Below are 21682 nucleotides of genomic sequence, written 5' to 3' on the forward strand. Positions count from 1 at the left end.
TCAAGTGGTTGAGTGTTCCCATGATCCCTGGTATTGCCTAAAAATCTGCAGAAAACAACAACAACAACAACAAAAAAAGCAACTTGGGTGAGCTTGTGTTGCCATAGTGTTTGAGCACTAGCTTCCCACATACTTGGTCTCAGGTTCAGTTCCCAGCACCAGTACCTGGAAAAAAAAAAGCACATTTGCACAACTTTTTTTTTTTTTTTTTTTGTACATACATGAATTCCTTTATATTGGAATTAGAAAAATTTGAAATCAATCAATTGCACTAAGAAATGAGTGGAAATCCATTAAGAAAGAGTGTCACATAGCAAGAATTCAGAGAATTTATGGAAAACATTGAAGCATTTTATAAATCCCCACCTGGCTATACCCCATCATAGAGAAAGCACATGCATTTCCCAACATCGACAACATGATGGATTTCCTCCTTTTCATTTCCAATAAGGACTTTATCACATGGTTTAAGCACCACGTGGGGTGATGTGCTCATCACTGGCAGACAAAGCTTCATCATCCAGCTGAGCCAGGTCAGCCTGAGGAGCTTCTGATGAAACACTTGGGCTTCTCCCCAGACCCCCATTTCAGGACATGGGGCGGGAGCCCAGAAGGCACATTCCACCACCCCAGGGAGCTGGAGCACAGACAAGGGGCCTCCTTGGTCTGGGTTCTTGCTCTAAAGATGGACCTGAAATCCAACAGCTCAGCAACCCCTTCTAATGAACACAGAACCTCGTGCTTTCCCAGACCTTCTGGAACTTTGTGTGGTGTCAGGATGTTCCTGTGCCCAGAGAAGTTGGTGCTACACATTTGCACAACTTTTGTTCTAGTATAGGATGCTTCATTGAAGAGCCAAGCAGAAGAATTAAGTTCTTATTAAATTGCTGGCAGAAAGGAAATGCTTTTAAAAAAGATTTCCAAACCTAAACCTATCTATTTAATGCTGCTTGCCATCTAAAACCAACAAAGAGTTAAGAAAAGATATGATTTTGCTTTTGATATTTTGTTGATTTTATAGTTGTTATATATCTATATATATAAGATACATTGTTTGTTCACACATTTTTCCATGGAATGGGAGATGGTTCCTAAAAACTGGGTAATTTATAATAAATCTTCATAGTGACTATAATCTTCGTAGTCACTGTATTTTTTTTTTACAGCTCTCATTGTGTTAGCTGTTCTTTGGAAATAGTAAGCCTAATTAAAGCTCCCAGAAAGATAAAGAAGAAATTTTAAAGAACCTTACTTAATTTTCTTTGGTGTAGTCTTACTAGCACTGAGGGTTTTGTTTGTAGTCCATGGCAGACTTCCAATTAGAATTTTATCCTGATAATTTAGGACAACATTAGAAGCAGTCACTTTTATTTCTTTTTGGGGTCTTCTCCAGGCAGTAAAATTGATAGTTTGATTCCATTCTAAATTTTCACTTTTTTCATAAATGTTCTTTACCTTAGAGATTTTACTTTTCCTTTGGGTTCCTTTTTCACTCCACCTATTTAAGATTTGGCTCAATCTCAGAAATCAAACATTGATGTTCTGATTATTCTTCAGGTATAAGAGATTTTATAGGAGGAAGGTTATCTTTAAAACTTAACAAAAGATAATGGGGGAAGCGGATGTGGCTCAAGCAATTGAGCTCCTGCCTATCACATGGGAGGTCCATGGTTTGGTTCCCAGTGCCCCCTAAAGAAGACAGTGAGATGGTGCAATGGGCAGGTGCCATGAGCTGAAGCAAGGAGATGACACAACAAGAGACATGGAGGAAAATTCATAATGAGAGACAGGAAAAGCAGGGAGCAGAGGTGGCTCAAGGGATTAGGCACCTTCCTCCCATATTGAAGGTCCTGGGTTCGGCTCCCAGTGCCCTCTAAAGAGACAAGGAAGATGAACAGACACAGCAAGTGCAAACAATGAGGGGGTAGGAAGAAATAAAGATTATGTATTAAACGTTTAACATATTGAATATTAAGTTAGGAAGTTGTAGCAGTTTGGTTTTGTTTATGAATTCCAAAAATATAGATACTGGATTGTGTTTGTAAACAGGGCTGTTCCTCTGGGAGTATTAGATTGTATTAAATTTAGAGGTTTCACTTTCACTCGATTAAGTTATGATTAAGGCTTTGATTCACCTACTTCAGTAGGACTGAGTCCCCGCCCCCTTGATGGGCAGGGACTCACTGACTCACAAAGGACACCGCAGGGAGAGTTTTGAATTTTGATGCTGGAGCCCCAGGAAGTAAATACACACAGGAGAAGAACACAGGAATAGAGACAACTCCGTAGACACAGCAGAGTCCCTGGGAAGAGAATGAGCTTGATGGGCTACAGCTGCAGCTGAGCCTGGAGAGAAATGAGCCTCAGGAGAGAGTTGAGACTTGTCCAGCCTACAGCTGGTATCAGAAGAAGCAGGGACAACAGAGCCTTAAGAGGAATAGGAAGGCTGAACCCTCGCAGACATCACCTGCCATCTTGCTCAACATGTGGCAAATGATTTGGGGTGAGAAAATATCTCTTACCGTACCTTGAGTTGGACTCTTTAGGGATGGTGGCTGTAAGCTTCTACCCCAAATAAATACCTTTTATAAAACCCAGCAAACTTCTGGTACTGTGCATCAGCACCCCTTTGGCTGACTAACACAGAATTCTTAAACTATTTGTACAGAATTAGGTAGCTCCAATTAATATGTGAAAAGATACTGAGAATATGATGAGGGGAAGATGGGAAAAGGAGAGTGTTTGTAAAAACAATAAAACAATGCTGAGTGGAATAAACCAGACAAAAAGGGCAAATATTGTATGAATAACATTTCTATAAATACCTAAAAAACAACGTGGTAAGTCAGGAAAGATAGATATGTGTCATTACAAGTCCTTCTTGCTGTTAGTTGATCTATCAGTCAGGACAGGCTAGGTTACACTGTGGTAGCAAACACCCCTCACATGGTAGAGGCTTAACAAAATAAAGGTTGATTCTCACACATGCTCCATGTCTAACACAGGTTGGTGCAGGGATTCTGCTCTTCACAGTTACTTGGAGGCCCAGGTGCAAGAGGCCCCATTTTGATACAGCTACTGAGGTAGATGTGATGGTTAGTTTTTGCATCAATTTGGCTAGACTATAGTAACCAGTTATTCATTCAAACATTAATCTAGGTGTTGCTATGAAGGTGTTTGGTAGATGTGGTTAACATCTACAATCAATTGACTTTAGGTAGATTACCTTCGATGATGGTGGTGGCCTCATCCAATCAATTGAAGACCTTAAGAGCAAAACTGAGGTTTCCCTGAGGAAGAAAGAAATTCTGCATCAAGAATGCAGCATCAACTCTTGCCTGGGAATTTCCAACTGGCTGGCTTGCCCTACGGATTTCAGACATTCCAGCCTTGACAGTGAAGTAAGCCAAATCTATTTATCAGCTATCTATCTAATCTACTGGTTCTGTTTCACTAAATAACTGTGTCTGATAGAGTAGGAAAAGTGAAGTCTGGAGAATCTTGCACCAGCAATTAAATGCTGTGACCCAGGCCACTTCCTCTCACATCACATTGACCAGAAATAGTCACAAGACCCCATTCAACCATAAAGGGATTAGCAAATTCTGTCTTCTGAAAAGTAAGGAGAACTAGATATAGTTGAACTAGTATAACAGCCTGTCCTACTGCCCACCATTTGGCTCATTCTCTTTCACACAAAATGCACTCACAATGACCCAATTCCCACGGAAGACAAGCCAAAAGTGCCATCGAATCATGGCATCAACCTCAAAGTATCTGGATGTTATGTGGTAGTTTCTGTACCAGGTCTGGATGAGATTCTTTATCCAGAGCACCGCCCCCCCCACACACACCAATATGCAATGGGGGAATTCGAATAGGATAAGTGTAATAAAGTCTCCCACTTGGAGAGAATAGGAGACACATAGCAGTCAATAAGCAAATCTGAAATCCTGTCAAGCAGATGTGTGCTGCCACATCTTGGGGATATGGGATTTTGATTAAATTCTAATTCCACTCCCTCAAATTTTTCTCTTGCTCATTGTTTTCCATTGTTCCTGCCATTTGGGACATTCTTCCTTTTCCATTCTCTTCCTTGACCACATCTAGACTGGGAATTAGAAATATGTCCTTAAAGTCTGAAAACTTCCTCAGTGCACCTTCTGTGATCAGTGTTTGGGGACCAAATTTTTGTTCAGAACAGTCAATGCTCTTTCGTCTGGGCTGGTGATTCTTTATACAATATAACTCTCTTGAAAACCTAATATGGGGAAGTGGACTTGGCCCAGTGATTAGGACGTCCGTCTACCACATTGGAGGTCCTCGGTTCAAACCCTGGGCCTCCTTGACCCCTGTGCAGCTGACCCATGAGAAGGGCTAATGCGTGCAAGGAGTGCCCTGCCATGCAGGGGTGTCCCTGCGTAGGGGAACTCCACTCACAAGGAGTGCGCCCCGTAAGGAGAGCCGCCCAGTGCGAAAGAAAGTGCAGCCTGCCCAGGAATGGTGCTGCACATACAGAGAGCTGACACAACAAGATGCCGCAACAAAAAGAAACACAGATTCCTGTGCCGCTGACAACAACAGAAGTGGACAAAGAAGAAGATGCAGCAAATAGACACAGAGAACACACAACAGGGGCGGGTCAGGGGAAGGGGAGAGAAATAAATAAATAAATCTTTAAAAACAAAAAAACCTAATATGTGTCTTATCTGTTTTATTCTGGTCTGCTTACACGTGCATCCATGCTTTTTTTCTAAAGTGACTTTTTAGAATTGCTGTAATTTTCTACCTTTCTGGCCGCATGCTTCTCCTATCTTCACTTTATTATGGGTACTTAGAGACTCTCTGGCTTTGGTAAATGAACCACTCTTTTATTCACTTTACCCTAGGCCATTTTGTCCAGTTGCAAGGATTTTCTGGATTCCACATTTGGAGTTTTTGCTCTTAGGGACCTTAATGTTTTCAGAGACTTAATCCTTTATTTGATTATTTATTATCTGGGACCTCTTATGTGGGCGGCCAGCACTCAACCACTGAACCACATAGGCTTCTCTGAGCTGACTCCCTCATCTGTTTGCTTATTGTTTTGCTCTGTCTGCTCATTGTTTTTTCTTGTTGTCTGTCTGTTTTTTTTAGGAGGCACTGGGAACCGAATCCAGTTCAATTGAAGCTTTTGTGAATCCCAGGAAAGATCATATTCTTGGAGCTAATCTGTTCCTATGAATGTGGGACCCTTATATTGGATTGAATTTGGTTGGGGGCTTTTGATTGGAGTACTTCAGTGAGGCATGACCCAGGGTGGGTCTCAGCCCTCCTGATGGAGCACTTATAAATGGGAGAAACATACAGAGAAAAAAGCCAAAGAGAAAGAGAGCTGCCAGTTTTACCAGGCCACGTGAGAGAGGACTACAGGATTGCCTATAGCCACAGAAAGAGAAATCCCAAGAGGCTGGAATCAGCAGAACAGCCTAAAGCTGAAGAGATGAGGTCTGGGGAGAGACAAGCCATATGCCTGATTGCCCATAGCTGAGCTCGGGAAGAACGTGAGTCTGGACAAGAATACAACACAGAGTCCGGCTGCCATTTTGTCTTGCCTGGTTCTGCCAGCAGCTGACTTTTGGTGAGGGAGCATCTCTAGATGATGCCTTGAGTTGGACATTTACACAGCCTCAGAACTGTAAGATTTTACCCTCATAAATTCCCATTACAAAAGCGAATCCATTTCTGGTATTTTGCACTGGCAGCCTTTAGCAAATGGTTTTTTTTTTAAAAAAAAAGCTCTGCTCATGGTGAACACTCAGGGACTCAGGCTAAGAGTAGTCAGCATTTGAATATTGCTGGATGACACGTCAGAGGGAGAAAAGAGCTTTGAAGGGTCATGAACTGGCAGTTAAATTCTCAAGTCCAGATATGACACGTCACTTCCACCCAAAACTCAGCCAGAAGTAAGCATGTGACCCCATTCAACCATAAAGGAGCCTGGATTTGCAATTCTACCACACACCCTGAAGGCAGATAGCCAAAACTGTATAGAGAATGGTGCTGGTTAGTATTTTAAAAAGAAAAGATTCTCATTCTTGAAAAATACAGAGTATAATGAAGATAACAAATATCACCAGAAAAACCTTTTCCCAGAGACCGTGGTAAACATTATCTTTCCTTCTATTTCTTTTTTTAACCATATCACATTTCATCTTGTGACTATACCCCACGCTTAATATTCTATTTACTATTTCCCTATTGTTAGACATTAAGGTTGTTTCCAATTTTGTCCCTCTCGTAAATGTTGTGATGTACATAAACCCTTGTTAGTCTTATACACAAATATTTTTTCTGTAGTTTTGACCTTCACGGTGGTAATTATTAGGTTGATAGTTTGGAGGATTTAAATTGTTCTCAGGCTTTTGATACATACAACTAAATTATCTTTCCAGACAGGCAGGCATTTGCTTCGTACTTTTAATAACAGTGCAATAAGGGGCTGTTAGCACTAGCACTACTCCGTTAAAAATTATTTTGCCTTATTTTTAGAAATCTTCAAAATCCACAGTCCACAGTCTATGGAAACATAATTATCAAGATACAAGTGAAACATCCAGAAATAGGGTTCCACAAATTAAAAACATTCAGGCAGGAGGGCGTAGGAAAGAGGATACAGATTGTGCCGAGCGCAGACGGACAGAAGCTGGGAGAATCCCGAATTTCCGCGGGGAAGTCCTCCCGGCCCCTCTCCGTCGCGGTTTCGAAAGCTGCGAAACTCCTAAGGGCGTCCTGGGCGGCGCTGGAGCAGCCCCAGCGAGCCAGAGTCCTCACTCCGAGGCCGCGCCGCCGCCGAGCCGCGGGGAGGGGCGGGATGGACCGCACGCCTTTTCCACGCCTTGTCTCCAAGGCAGCGGGGACAAAAAACCGAAACCAAAACCCGCCGCGCGCTCTCGGGGAGGCGAGGGCTTCCTGCGGGCCGCCGCGGGCGCGTCTCCTCCGCCATGGCAAGTTGCTTTTGCTCCGGGTTTTGCGGTTGCGGGGCCGCCCCCCGGCCTGTCCCTACAGTCCCAGGGCGGCGCGGGCGCGGGCGTGGCCGGGCGCGCGCGCGGGGGTTCGGGCGCGAGGGCTGGGGCCTGGCGCATAGCCGCCCACGGCCGAGGCACCCCGGCACGCGAACCTCGGTTTACCCTTCTGCACCTTTCCTTGCGGTTCTGGGCACTCAGAATAATTCAGCTTAGTCTGTGCGAAGGAGGCGCAGCTCCAAAGTCTGCCCCATTGCCCGGTCACCCAGGGACAGAGCCTTTCGTCGAGGATTCTGCTTAGCTGCTGTTTCAGGGGCTTCACTGTTGTCCCCACGCGTCTTGGAGAAAGAGGGAAGAGGCCACAGCGTCCACTTGAGAAGGGAGTCGAGCCAAGGACGCAAGTTGGGAAGGAATCCTTAGTGTGAATTCTTCTCCTTTGTTGTCTTAGTTCTTCCAGACACAAAGGTCTCTGTATTTTCACACTCTGCTGGCAAGGAAGAAGGGCCAGCAAATTTAGTTTCTGTTCTTTCCCTCAAGCTCTTGAAAGCAGTGGCAGAGCTTTTATTCGCTGGTCTGAAATGCGGCCCTGGAAATACAAAAGTTGGTGTGAAATGCAAGTGCGCTTTTGTTTACTGAGTGGCAGTAAAGGCATCATCATCAAAGAAAATAAACTACAGATTTTGGGCAGAGAAGCAAACAGATGTAGTGAATGAATCTTAAAATTATTTCTCCCTGTTCCTGGGGGTTAACATTGCTTAGAAAAATAAACTCACACAGTTTTTCTTTGTATTCTTTTGTTTTCTGGTATGATGAGCAAAAGCCTCTTTAGATATATCATTGATTCAAGGAAAATGTCTTCACCTTAACCTCTTGGCTAAAATGCGGCCCTAGTTTCAAAAGCCTGTTTTATTAAATACGATAACTCTTTAAATGGCTTTTTTCCAAGATCTCTTTTTCTTCTTAAATGTAGTTAGAAGAGATTAATTAGCAGTTATTGTTCATAAATGACCTCAGCAAAATTAAATGTTTGCCATGCTGAAAAAAAATATTGGCTTGTCATTGAAATAATTCCTTAGATGATTCTTAAAAATGGAAAAAACTAAACAAAACTAGAACAAACCTTTAGTGCCATGATTTTCTGACATTCTCCTAAAAATATTGGCTCAGGAAATAAAATATTGACTTAGGCAGAAGTTCCTTTGGTGTCAAAGATAAATTACATTTAGATGCTTGAATAAAGAAATACGGCATTAGAGTTGATGGGGGCATAGCGGCAGGCAGGGTAAGGTTTTCTGAATTCAAGTTGGTTGAAAGTTTTTCTTTGACATTCATTCACTAATCTTTTACCCACTGAGAATGGTGTGGACTGTTAGACCCAACTATTCAATAGTAAATCTAGACAAATTTTGAGTGAAGTCACATTCTCTGAATAGCTAAAACATCCTTTTTGCCTCCCCCCCCTCCCCTTTTCTAGGGTAAACTATCTTGGTTAACTTTAGCGTTACCACTAGGTAGTAGGATGTAGGAATACTCTGATATATTCCACAGTTTTACTATACATCTAGTTGTTTGTGAATAATTTTAGGAAGGTATGTTTTCCTCCATTTAAAGTACTTCTTGTAACAGTCTGTGGATTATTATGAGTTTTATTTTCAGAGATCCTCCCTTTGTTTTATATATGTACATGAACTATTTTCATATCCCCTTCCCCTCCTGTTTGCATGTGCTGTCCAGGGAAGTTTAAAAAAGAAACAAAGTAGAATAATCTCCTCTTGGATAATAGAGAATCATGTAATACTTTCAAAACTGTTAAGTATTTTATTGAGATTACAAAAATAACCCAAAGGAGAGTTTAAAATATTACAACTTTCAAACTTGTTCAATTGAGTGAAATCTTCATTTTTCATAGTAGGAAAAAGGGTCCATTTTCTTCTGGGCCCATTCATTCAAACTGACCTCAGTTTTTAAAGCCTCTCTTTCATGAAACCTACTTTGACTGCTTTAACCAGAATTAATTTGCTTCCTAATCCTGGATGGCATTTATTACACAGTTCGGCATTTTATTGTGGAAGGTCTTATATGCTTCTCAAATCGTTGGGTGTGGGTCTGTTTCTTTTTGTAAGAGAAAGAGATCACCCTCTTTTGTGGCTCCCAAAGTCTGCTCACGTGATTTATTTCTCTTCCTTAAAGGTAGAGGCCCTTGTTTTCTTAGGTTGTTAATCCTAAAGTCTGTCCAAGTGCCCCGCACATAATAGTGTTCAGGAAATTTTTGTGGTGGAACTGAATTTCAGGGCAAGAGGTGTGCCCTGTTTCTTTGTGTGAACAACCCTGGTGTCCAGCATATCGCTCAGCAAAGAACACATGCTTAATTAATACTGTATTTGTTAACTGAATGACTTGTAGCCTTAGATAATGTATATTGGGTATTGGAGGTTGCTTCTCAATTTCATATATTCTAGAGATAGTCTAAGAAATTCAATTGTATACTGTAAATTTTAAAACACTATTTCAGCAGACAGGTACATTTTTACCTCCTGGAGTTGAGATCTGATTGGTGGATTTGTCTTTACTGCCTCTTTTTCCTTCTTTCTTTTTTCTTTTTCTTGAAAGTGTCTCTTACTACATTGGCTTCCAGCGGAAACACCAAGAGATACTGAGAGAGTGCTTTTCTTGGGGGTCGCCATTGACTTGGGTTATTATCTATAGAATCCTGCTATGAAAAATGAAGATTTCACTCATTTGAACTCTTTTCTCCTCCATGCAGGTTTGAAATTGTAATATTTTAAATTATCCTTTGGGTTATTTTTGTAACCTCAATAAAATACTTAACAGTTTTGAAAGTATTACATGATTCTTTACTATACAGGAGGAGATTATTCTAGTTTGTTTCTTTTTTAAACTTCTGTAAGATCTGCCTTTATTCTTACATTGACAGGGCTAAAATTCCCATTTTATTCAGTAACCATATTTAAGTATGTTATTTTGAAGACTTAAAAAGGTGTATTCTAAAAGTTAAAAGCTAATGTCTAGGGGCGGCGGTTTTGGCCCAGTGGTTAGGGCGTCTACCACATGGGAGGGCCACGGTTCAATCCCCGGGCCTCCTTGACCCGTGTGGAGCTGGCCCATGCGCAGTGCTGATGCGCGCAAGGAGTGCCCTGCCACGCAGGGTGTCCCCCGCCTGTAGGGGAGCCCCACACGCAAGGAGTGCTCCCCATAAAGAGAGCCGTCCAGTGTGAAAGAAAGTGTAGCCTGCCCAGGAATGGTGCTGCACACATGGAAAGCTGACACAGCAAGATGACGCAGCGAAAAGAAACACAAATTCCCGTGCAGCTGACAACAACAGAACCGGACAAAGAAGACGCAGCAAATAGACACAGAGAACAGACAACCAGGGTGGGGGTGGGGCCGGGAGAGAGAAATAAATAAATAAATCTGAAAAAAAAAAAAGCTAATGTCTCTGTTCATAGTATGTGCACAGTCACTACTGTTTACAGGCCTGCTGCGATTACCTTGTCTCCTCTTGGTCCAATGTCGCATGTCTTTTTTGTTTTTCCACTTAATGGGAGCATAATCGTAGCAGCTGAGTTAAATGTACTTTCATTTTTACCCGTAATTTACTAAAAATCATGTCACATTTTAATTTACATGTGATCTTTAGGCTCTGGGGCCCCTACGAAAAATACAGGAAAGGGTAGGGCTTGGCTCTGTGGTGCCAGCACCCAGCTTAATAGGTCAAGGTCTCCCTTGTACTTTCATGCAGTGTTTTGGTTTTTTTTTTAAATAAAATAATCCTTAAGGTTTTTTTTAACCTAAGGCTGTAGGCCCAGCTGCCTTCACTGTGGTATGTGAATTTGTGTGCTCCTTGTGTGCATATGCAGAAGCTGGGAGTGTTGGGAACCAATTGGGACAGTTACTTTGCCTGTAGCTTTCAACAACTAACCCCCCCCCCCCGCCTTTTTTTTAAATTGTGGTAACATAAAATTTTACATTTTAGCCATTTTTAAGTGTACAATTCAGTGACGTTACTTTTTCAATGTTGTGCTATCATCACCTCCTTCCATTACTAAAATTTATCACCTAAAACAGAAATTTTATCCTTTAAGCAGTAACTCCCCATTCCTCCTCCTCCTCCCACTTCCCCAGCTCCCGGCAACTTCTAATACTCTCTGTGGTGAATTTGCTTATTCTAGGTAGATCATATTCGTGGAAATATACAATGTTTGCCCCTTTATGCCTGGCTTTTTTTTTTTTTTTTCTTGTTTTTTTTTGGTAGGCTTATTTCTTTTAGCATAATGTTTTCAAGCTTCATCCGTGTTGTAGATATGTCAGACTTCCATTCCTTTTTCTGGTTGGATAGTGTTCCATTTTATGAATAAACCACATTCAACTGTCAGTGGCCATGTGGGCTGTTTCTACCTTTTGGCTATTGTGAATGCTGCCTTGAAGATTGGTGTACAAGTGTCTGAGTCCCTGCTTTCAAATCTTTGGGGTATGTGCCTAAGTCATATGCCCCTCTGTTCTTGGTTCCTTGACAGCGCTCAGCCTTTCTGTGCTTCTGCCATGCATGCCTTTCCACCGGCTCCCCTTTGCTTATTCTAAGTCACAGCTCCTTCATGTACTTCTCTGTATTTTCAGTCTTCCAGAAATTTGTTGAAATATCTCTTCTCTTTGGGTTTATTCTCTTCTGCATTCTTCTGCTTCAATATTAAGCAGCTGTTAGGAGTGACAGGAGACTGTGTATTCTTAGACCATCTTGTTGCGCTGGGAAGGTCAAAAGTAGTATTTGGCCTACCAGTAGCCTCCTAGTCTGAGTACAGAGTCCACCTTCCCTTTGGTCCATTAGCTAGCACTCAGGCCCATGAAACATCCTGTCCTCCCTGGGGTAATTCAGGATAGATTAATACAACAAATTCAAGGATAGTGAGCCCAGGAAAGGATCTACTTGCAGTTGGTACTGCCTAACATATTAGCTGGGTCTTCAATGGCATGTACTCTCTGTGGTTGAATTCGATCTCAGACATATGTGTGGAAGGCAGGATTAACTCCTCTGCAGTACCTGGTATTGCCAGAGTTTTCTTTTCGCAAGGTGACTTTTCCTTGATTCTGACAATAAAAGTAGAGGTTGGATTTCATATTGGCTTATTCATTTTGGACTCTACAAATCAAGAAAGCATATAATTATCTCTATCATATTTTGTGGTTAGTTTGCTTTTTAAATTAAAATATTTTAATATTATGTCTCTTGATCTTTTCCTTTGTGAGCTCTCATTATTTTTAGGCCTTTCTAAAAATCAGACAAATATTAACAATATTTTCTACTTACGAGAAAAACTATAAAGATTTCACTTGGTATTTAACACAAATTCATATGGAGTTTGTTTTGGTATATGGTATAGGCAAGAATCTATCTTTAATATTTTTTAAGTACCTAACCGACTGCAATTGCACCTTTATTTTATAAGACAACTTCTCTGATGTGTGGTATCATCTCTGTCTCTTACAGGCATCTATTTCGAATGTCAAGGAATCTAAAGCTTACAAAAGAACTGTTGTAGTGGCTGGTATTCCGGTTGGCCGTTTCAGTAATCAGCTAATGGCCACGTTAGTTAAGAGTCACTTCCAAGATATAGAGAATAATGGTGGAGAGGTTGAAGATGTGATATATCCAACAAGAACCGAAGGAGTTGCCTATGTAACATTCAAGGAAAAAAAAGGTATTTCCAAATTGAATTTTTTTTTAAAAAGACATTCAGCTTTTTTTTGGTAAAGATTTATTTTATTTATTTATTTCTCCTCCTCATATTTTTGTGCTCCCTGTCTGCTCGTTTTCTTTTTAGGAGGCACTGGGAACCCAACCTGAAACCCTGGCGGGCACCCAACTGCTTGAGCCACATCCGCTTTCCTCCAAATTGAGTTTTTGTAATTTAATATTACTGTGATGAAATTTAAAAAATGCATTCCATTAAAATGACTCTTGTGATTGGTAAAATTTTAAATAGTTTTTAAAAATTTCTCTCTTCTGTATATTAAAGTGCTAAGTATTGCATTAGCACATCTTATATGCCAAAATGGTTCAGTGTAAAGGTGTTAGTCATTGGAAAATTCTTGATGACTTTTTCCTCTATTTTTTATCCTTCTATATCTTGGAATAAAAGTGATGCATTTTATTATGGAAAACTTGTAAAACATGAGGGAAAAAACCCACAAAAATTATCTATACTTTCACAACCAAGCAATTACTTGGAGAGTTTTGGGATAGCTTCAGCAATATAAGTCTACCTTCTGCTTGGGTTTTTTCAAACCAATGATAAGAGACACAGCACTCAAATGGATACTCTAATGCGGTGTCTGTTTTTTTCTGGTTAGTGTTAATGGTATGGCCAGCCCTGACCCTGAAAGTGTAGGTGTGGCTGGCCCCACCCTGTCATCTTGTTAGCATATGAATTTTAGTGTGTGGTCCTGTACCCACCACCGATAACAGCAGGCTCTCCTATCATGGGAAATTACAAAAGTGTAGAGGCTTCCTCTCCAGGACCTGGAAACAAAGACCAGCCAAGTTCTTTTTTTTTTTTTTTTAACATATGGTCACAAAACTTAATATATTTACAATTAGCCAGCTGGACTCAGGTTAGATGATCCCAATTTTGTTGACAACATCCAAAGTATCATAGTCAAGAGCCAGTCAAACATATGCCTTCTTCTGTCCATCAGGCCTGATCAGGGTGTTGACCTTGGCCACATCAATGTCATAGAGCTTCTTCACAGCTTGCTTGATCTGATGCTTGTTGGCCTTGGCATCCACAATGAACACAAGTGTGTTGTTGTCTTCAGTCTTCTTCATGGCTGACTCAGTGGTCAGGGGGAACTTGCTGATGGCATAGTGGTCAAGCTTGTTTCTCCTGGGGATGCTTTTCAGAAGGATATTTGGGCTGTCTCCTGAGACGCAGTGTCTTAGGCCGCCGGAAGGTGGGTGACACGTGGATCTTCTTTTTTGTGTGGCTGTGGACGCCTTTCGGTACTGCCTTCTTGGCTTTCAAAGCTTTTGCTTTGGCTTCGGTTTTGGGAGGGGCAGGCACTTCCTTCTTTGCTTTCAGCGCCATCTTGGTGAAAAAGGCAGCCAAGTTCTTTATTATAATATAGCAGGTAAGGTAGGGCAGGAAGGGTGGAAACATTCTCTTTATTATTTCTCCATTGCTGGTGGAAATTAATATTTTGTGTGTAGCATTGGTAACTCAGAGAGAGGACTTGTTCATTCATTTAATCACAAATATTTACTGAGTGTCTGTTATATACCAGATCATGAGGATATAGCAATGATTAAAACAGGCAGTTTTTTCTTTTATGAAACGTACATCTGGTGGGAGTAGATAGATTAAATAAACACAAATGAATATATAATATGTTGGGTGATGATAAGTCCTATGAAAAAATATAAAGGAAGAGAGGTGGATAGAAAAGAAATGGAGGGTGCTATTTTAGATAAAGTGGCTAGGGAAATACTCTGTGAGGGTGATATTTGATTAGAGACCCATGTGAAGTCAGGGAATGATGCATACAGATACTGGGGACGAACATTCTAGAAAGAAGGACCAGCTGGTAAACGTGCACTTAGTGGGATCATGCTTAGTGTGTTTGAAGAACCGCAAGGAAGCCAGTGTGACTGGTGTGGAGTGAAAGGAGATGTGGTTAGACCGAGCTGGGGGCAGTTTAAGGAAAGTAACTAATTGATCAAGGCCGGGGCTCTTGATTTTATTCTGAGTGAGATGGGAAGCCATTGGAGGATTTTGAGCAGAGGACTGCCTTTTAGAAGATCATTCTGTCTGCTGGGTGGAGAATAGGAGGCTATTGCCATCGTTACTGGCTTTGACTAGGGTGGTAGCTGAGCAGGTGGGTATTCATGATTTGTTGATAGATGCCATTTTGTGAGATGGAGAAGACCGGGAAGAGTGCACTCTGGAGGAGGGTGGTTATCAAGAGGCGAGGTTTGGGCAATGACACACCTTTTAGGGCAATGAAGCAGAGGTTTCTAGCAGGCAGAAAGGAGAAAGGAGGCGAAAGATAATATTTTGGAAGTGATACCTGTGGAGATGGTATCTAAAGCCCTGGACATTGATGAGATCTTCCAAGAGCATTAGTAGATTAACAAAGAGGTATGATAATGGAAGGGAAGAAAGATTAGTAAAGGAGACTAAGGTCAGCTAGCAAGTCAGGAGGAAAACCAAGACTGCCCAGTATCCCTGGATTCAACCAATTTTGACCATAATTAACGGTGAGGGATTTACTTTTAGGTTTTTGTTTTCTATTCATATATATGCTTATGTGTTTTTTACAGTATGATTAGGATCATAATTACACATAAAATGAATTTTAATGTGTTAAGGTGGAAGGAAAAAAGCTATTTGAATGTTGACTTTAGAGGGACTATGTAGAAAAAAAATCTCCTAGACACTCTAAATAATAGAGTTGAACCATATTTCTTACCACAAACACTTCTAATGGCAGAAATTTGTCTACTTAGTTGCAGAGAATGTCATCAGAAAAAAGAAACACTATCTAGAAAAGAAGGCTGTCTTGGCTGAACTCACAGTCTCTCATTTTAGTGAAAAGGTAAGGTATAAGCAGAAGGTGTGCTGATTTCTCCTCCATTCCATTTCTTTTGCAAGTGTTTCTTATGTAGGATGCCAGAAAGCGCTCTTGTCCCATGACTCCTAGAAAAGAAAATGCAAACTCTCTAACTTGAGTCAGTGGAAAAGTCCAAACCTGTCTCTTGAAATCTTTCAGTTATTGCCTGGTCCAGTTAAGACTCTCAGAACAGGGAAGTGGACTTGGACTAATTGATAGGGCGTCTGCCTACCGCATGGGAGGTCCACGGTTCAAACCCTGGGCCTCCTTGACCCGTGTGGAGCTGGCCCATGCGCAGTGCTGATGCGCGCAAGGAGTGCCCTGCCACGCAGGGGTGTCCCCTGAGTAGGGGAGCCCCACGTGCAAGGAGTGCGCCCCGTAAGGAGAGCCGCCCAGCAGCCTGTAAGGATGGAAGAGGTCACAGAAGAACACACAGCGAATGGACACAGAGAGCAGACAACTGGGGGGAGGGGTAGAGAAATAAATAAAAAAATCTTTAAAAAAAAAAAAGACTCTCAGAACAACAGTGAGCTTTTATGCTGCCATGGATGATGTCAGGTATCTACTTAAAAACTTATTTTGGGGAAAAAATCAATTAGGATAAACATTTAAAAGGGGCTTTGAAGAGGCAGGAAAGATGGCAATAAGAGAGAAAAGTTAAAATTCAAATCATTGGTTACAGACTTCATTCTGATAGAAACCTAGAGATCTATGACACCATCTAATAAATTTCATAGCTGGAGGTTGGTGGGGGGAGGAGGTTGGCTTTGGAGGGACCTCTGCCCACAAGACTGAGCCAGATTCCTTTAATATCTATGGGTTCTTTGTAAAACTCTTTCAAAAAAGCATTCTCTCTCTAAAAAATTTTTTTAAGATTCATTTTATTTATCTCCCCTTCCACCCCCCTTCCCCCCTCCCCCCCTCCCCATTTTCTGCTCTCTGTGTCCACTTGCTGTGTCTGCTTGCACTCTTAGTGGCACTGGGAAAGTGCATCTCTTTTTTGTTGCATCCTTTTGCTGCGTCAGCTCTCCATGTGTGCAGCACCATTCTTGGGAAAGGTGCGCTTTTTTTCACGTGGGGCGGCTCTCCTTGCAGGGTGGGGCACAGCACTCCTTGCATGCGGCAGCTCTGTGCATGGGCCAGCTCACCACATGGGTGAGGAGGCCCTGGGTATCGAACCCTGGACCCTCCCATATGGTAGGTGTATGCTCTATCAGTTGAGCCACATCTGCTTCCCTCTAAAAATTTTTTGACCACTTTTTTTGGGGTATGCATTGAGGGACTGTGAATCTTTTATTTTTTTAATGATTTATTTTATTTTTATTTATTCTCCCTCCCCTCTTGCCACCTGCACTTGCTATCTGCTCTCTATGTCCATTTGCTGAATGTTCTTCTGTGTCTGCTTGTCTTCTCTTCTTGTCTTCTCTTCAGGAGGCACTGGGAACCTGTCCTGGGACCTCTGATGTGGAAGAGAGGCATTTAATTGCTTGAGCTTCCTCAGCTCCCTGGTTTGTTGTGTCTCTTATTGTCTTTCCTCTGTGTCTCTTTTTTTGTTGCCTCACCTTGTTGCTTGCACTGTGGGCCAACTCTCTGTGGTGTGGGCCAGCTCCCCTTCACCAGGAGGTCCGGGAAACTGAACTTGGGGCCCCAAATGGTAGATGGGAGCCCAATCACTTGAGCCACATCCACTTTCCTGACTTCGAATCTTAGATTGAACAATGTGGCCAGGATAGGGTTGTGGGATCTCTTTGATCAGCTGCTATGGGGCAAGAAGCCTGCAAGTCTGAGCTAACCAATTGGGGCCTGGTTTAGGGCAACTGCAGAGACAGGGAAAGTGACACAAAAGAAGTATGTTTAGTGTCTTTATGCAGTCTGCTCCACCAGGCAAGTGCTGGCTTTTTGTTTGTTTGTTTGCTTTTAAGGTAGTGCTTTTTTGATTTCTCTCTCTTTAATTTTAGGTGTTTAGCTCTGTACATGCTATCCTTGATCTTTCTGTGTTTCAAAGTCAAGATACTGTAGTAAATCTGGTGATGGACTTGAAAAAGAAACTCCCAACTTTATGCTTCAGTACTTTGGAACCCAATGGAAGACTCTCTGTTCAAGGATCATTTTTAACAGTCAAGAGGCTCAAAGAATGTTTGTTATTAAAAGTGAGTTCTCTTTTAGGAAAAAACAGGAATTTTATCAGTGAGGGAAAAACGTGGAATAGATCAAGCCCCGAAAGGAGTCTACAAAGAAGTAATAATTCTCTGGAGCCACTGAGGACATTAGTACCTGAGACAGCTGGAAGCAGAGAAACACTTGTTCTTGACACAGATGTGTTCCTTTACTTGAAACATAAGTGCAGATTTTATGAATGCACGTTGAAAAAATTTGATGTTCTAAGTCAAGAGAAAGTGGATGGTGAAATCACCACAATTTGTCTGAAAAATGCCCAAGGTAGTTCTCAGCCAAACCATGTAAAACAGGTAAAACAGCTCATTGAAGAATGTTCACATTCTCTTCATTTTAAGCTTAGAAAAGAAACATTTATTCTGGAAGGAAAGGGAAATAGAGAGAAAAGAAATGTTAAGTTGGCGTGCGAGGAGCTAAGTTCGAGGTACCTTAAGGTACTGATTAATTTTTATAGGACACACATTGACATTATAGGATCTTCTTCTGACACTTACCTATTTAAAAAAGAGGTCATGAAATTAATTGGGCAAGAGGTTAGTTAATAAAATTTCAGCAGTAATACTGATGATGGCTATGCCACACACCATGCTAATGTTACACGGCTTTATATGGCTTTAGCAGCTTTACACACATCCCATTTAGTGCTTACAGATGTCCTTCATCAGAAGCACTATTATCCTCCTGTTAGGGAGAAGAAAGTAGGATTTGGAGAGGCTGAAACACCTGTCCAAAGTTCTATTGCCGTCGGGTGGGATTCGGGTTTAACCCAGTCCATCTGACTACAAAGATAGTATTTGAGTTGTAAAACTTTGAAAAAAAAAAATCTCACTAAACTTTGAAGAGATCTCTCTTTCTCTGCAACCCCAAATGATCAGAAAAAGAAGTAGCCTTAATTCTAACATCTGAGAAGTTTGGGTGATTATGATTATGCCACTGGCAATTTCTTAACGTTTGCGAGGTTTGCATTTTACTTCAAATGAATTAGAATGCTGGCCAAAAAAATCACTTGAGAAGCTACATAGGATGGAAAGTATTTCTGACACAGGTGATCATTGCTTGACTAAATCCCATTGTTTGCAAGGCTGCTGGACACATAGGTCATTTTTACTGCTGCTTATTTAGCCTAATTTAGTGCTTACATAAAATGTTCATTCTGTTAAGATTATGAAGATTTTTGAAAGAAATTGTAGTGCCTTTTTGCTCTTTTCTCCCTGCATTTAATAATTATATTGTTAATATAATATATAATATAATAATAACTTGTCCACGCTTTTATGTACTGTGCTTCTCCCTCTATGGAACTATTCTTCTTCAATTCTACAAAGACAATTGAGAAATATTTCCTTAAAGATGACAGTAGGTTCTACAAACTCTTCCTTACTGAAGAAGATAAGAGTTTGTAAATTATTTGGTTGTCTATAATGCTCTTAAATTGAAATTGAACTTCAAACCAATTTTAAGTTTCCAGGGCACTGCAGAGGCCTTCCTAATTTAAACAGATAATAAAATGTATACATTTTGCTCACCTTGAAGTCAACAAACATGGTTATGATTATTTGAATTGTATATATCTATAGAAAAGCATAAGAAAAAAATCTATATGCTTTTATTTTTCTTATCCATCTAAATCCCAAGTGTGTAAATAATTTCTGTTTCTTTAAATGTTATATTTTACTTCTGTTTGAGAACACCATTTATGTCACAGTAAACCGCTGCTTTTATCAAGTGCCTGATAAAGTATCTTTAAGTTAAAAAAGGGTGTTTAATTTTTTTTTGCTTCTGTGAGTTTGTATCAGCTTGTGTCCAAATAGGAGAGAGAAATCACATAGCAATTTGAATAGGGAATGTTGAATATTATTACTTACAGGTATGGATATATCATATTCAGCTTGAGAAAAATTCTGTATTTCAGATGTTTTTACATACTGCTGTCCAATTTAGAGTTCATTTGTTTATTAGCACTTTCCTTGTTATTCATATAACCAATTTTTATTCTTAATAAAAACTGATATTTTTCCAAAATGGTGGTGGTGATTTTCATTCTGGTTTATTTTTGCAGGCTACTGATTCCCTGCAGATGACATTAATTCTATCCTGTTCTCAGGCCTAAACCTGTTGTTGTATGTCTGCCATTGGTAGAAAAACCTTCTTTAATTAGATATTAGATGTATGCTTTTCAAATGGTCTGTAGGTAGTGAAGAAACCCATTATCAAATTAAAAAGGAAAATGTAAGAGTTTCTGATCATGATGAAGAAAAGAGAGGAAGATCAGGTGGAAAGGTTCTGAGGCATTTGGATAAAAACTCACCATTTTTTATTGAGCTCACACTTGAAACCAATTGCTGTTCTGGATTCTGAAGATAAGAGTAATAAATAAGACTGATGTGTTCAGTGCCTCATTAAAAGGTCTGTCTAGACTGTTAGGGAAGGCAAGCAAACAGCCATTACAATAGAACAATAGAGCATGTGCTCTGTGTGCGCGTGTGTGTGTTCAGTTTTTGCCTAGGATATGCCAATTATAATCAATTTATTAAAAACATAATTCACATGCAAAAAACGAATGAGCACATGTCAACGTTTTATTTATCTGTTCATTGAGGGGGAAACAATGAAAAGCCAGTTCAAAAGAGAACATAAGAAAGAGAATTAAAAAGGAGAAAAAATTATGCTAGTGAAGATTGTTGTTTTAGTTTGCTGAAGCTGCTGGGCGCAAAATACCAGAAATGTTTTGGCTTTTATAATAAGAATTTATTAGGGTAAAAACTTAAGTTCTGAGGCTGTGAAAATGTCTAAGTCAGGGTATTATTAGAGATGCTTTCTTGCCAAACTTCGGTTGCTGGTTGGATACTGGACACCTGTCTTGTGGCAATGCAAAATGGCAGCTCACCATGTGGCTCTTTGCCTTCTCCAGGCTGCTTTCTCCACAAGCTCAGCTATGGATGATCAAGCACATAGCAGGGTTTGTGTCTTCTGCTTTGAGCTGCTTCGTGGGCCTAGACTCTTGGCGGATTCTTCCTGTGTCTCTGCGCTGTGCTGATTTAGAGCATTACACAGCTGCCAGCCTCTGGGAGTTCTCTCAGCCTCTCGCGGCTTTTGTCTTTCTGTGACTACAGACAATCCTGGAGTTCATCTCTTACATGGCAGGGTCAAAATGGCAGCTGTCTTTCTCTTTGTGTTTCTGCTTTCAGTTCTCAGTTTATATAAGACCCCAGCAAGGGGTTGGAGATCTGATCTGGGTGGGTCACACCTCACTGGCATGGTCCAATCAAAGGCCCTAATGAGATCTAAACAAGTGATCTAAGCAACAGGTTCCTTAACTGAATCTAATGTAGTCAGAGGGCTGTACACTAACAGGAGTGCATTAATTCAAAGAACATGATCTTTTCTGTGATTCACAAAACTTTAAACTGTCAGAATTGCTAAATTAGAAACAAAATGTCAATGTGCTGCAATGCAGTAAGCTTGTGATTTGAGCAGTTAGTTATTTTCTCTATTAGACAAGAAAATATAATAAGCCCATTATCAGTGTTTTTAGGATTTAAGCTTCTGACTTTGCAGAGTTATAAAATATCATCACCTAATCAGTTGTGAATATTAAGTCAAACCAAGTTACATTCCCCAAGAGAATCCAATGACCCACAAGTGGGCTTGTTAGAACATGTCTAGTATGGTACGAAGAGGTCACACAATTTTTTCTCCTTATTTCTGCCTTTTGGGTAATTTTGTTTAACGGGTCAGAGGAAGCTTCCCAGCAGAGATGATAGATAGCTGAGAGAAAATGGATGGATGTTAGGAGGGCAAGATAGCACTTAGCTTTGTAGATGAACTCTAATTTTAGGTATGGCCAAACCTTCAAGCCTGGTTTTACAGCTTGTTTTTGA

At 40.7% G+C, this 21682-nt stretch overlaps 1 protein-coding gene across 1 annotated transcript; it reads left to right on the top strand.

Annotated features, from left to right (window-relative positions):
* Nucleotides 1-200: 200 nt before the first annotated feature.
* RBM43 (RNA binding motif protein 43) lies at nt 201-19823 on the top strand. The gene is made up of 4 exons (XM_004457115.4): nt 201-6986; nt 12508-12718; nt 15523-15611; nt 17585-19823. Exons 1-4 carry the CDS (start codon nt 6984-6986, stop codon nt 18341-18343), a joined length of 1062 nt encoding a protein of 353 aa, XP_004457172.2. The 5' UTR covers nt 201-6983; the 3' UTR covers nt 18344-19823.
* Nucleotides 19824-21682: the final 1859 nt, after the last annotated feature.

This window comes from Dasypus novemcinctus, chromosome 7 (assembly GCF_030445035.2).
Source record: "Dasypus novemcinctus isolate mDasNov1 chromosome 7, mDasNov1.1.hap2, whole genome shotgun sequence".
Classification (NCBI taxonomy): domain Eukaryota; kingdom Metazoa; phylum Chordata; class Mammalia; order Cingulata; family Dasypodidae; genus Dasypus; species Dasypus novemcinctus.

Bases quoted from the DNA above. Each gene is read 5' to 3' on its own strand.
- RBM43 (XM_004457115.4), top strand. The intron at 12,719-15,522 runs GTATTTCCAAAT...TTGTCTACTTAG, and splicing joins AACATTCAAGGAAAAAAAAG to TTGCAGAGAATGTCATCAGA. The intron at 15,612-17,584 runs GTAAGGTATAAG...CTTTAATTTTAG, and splicing joins TCTCTCATTTTAGTGAAAAG to GTGTTTAGCTCTGTACATGC.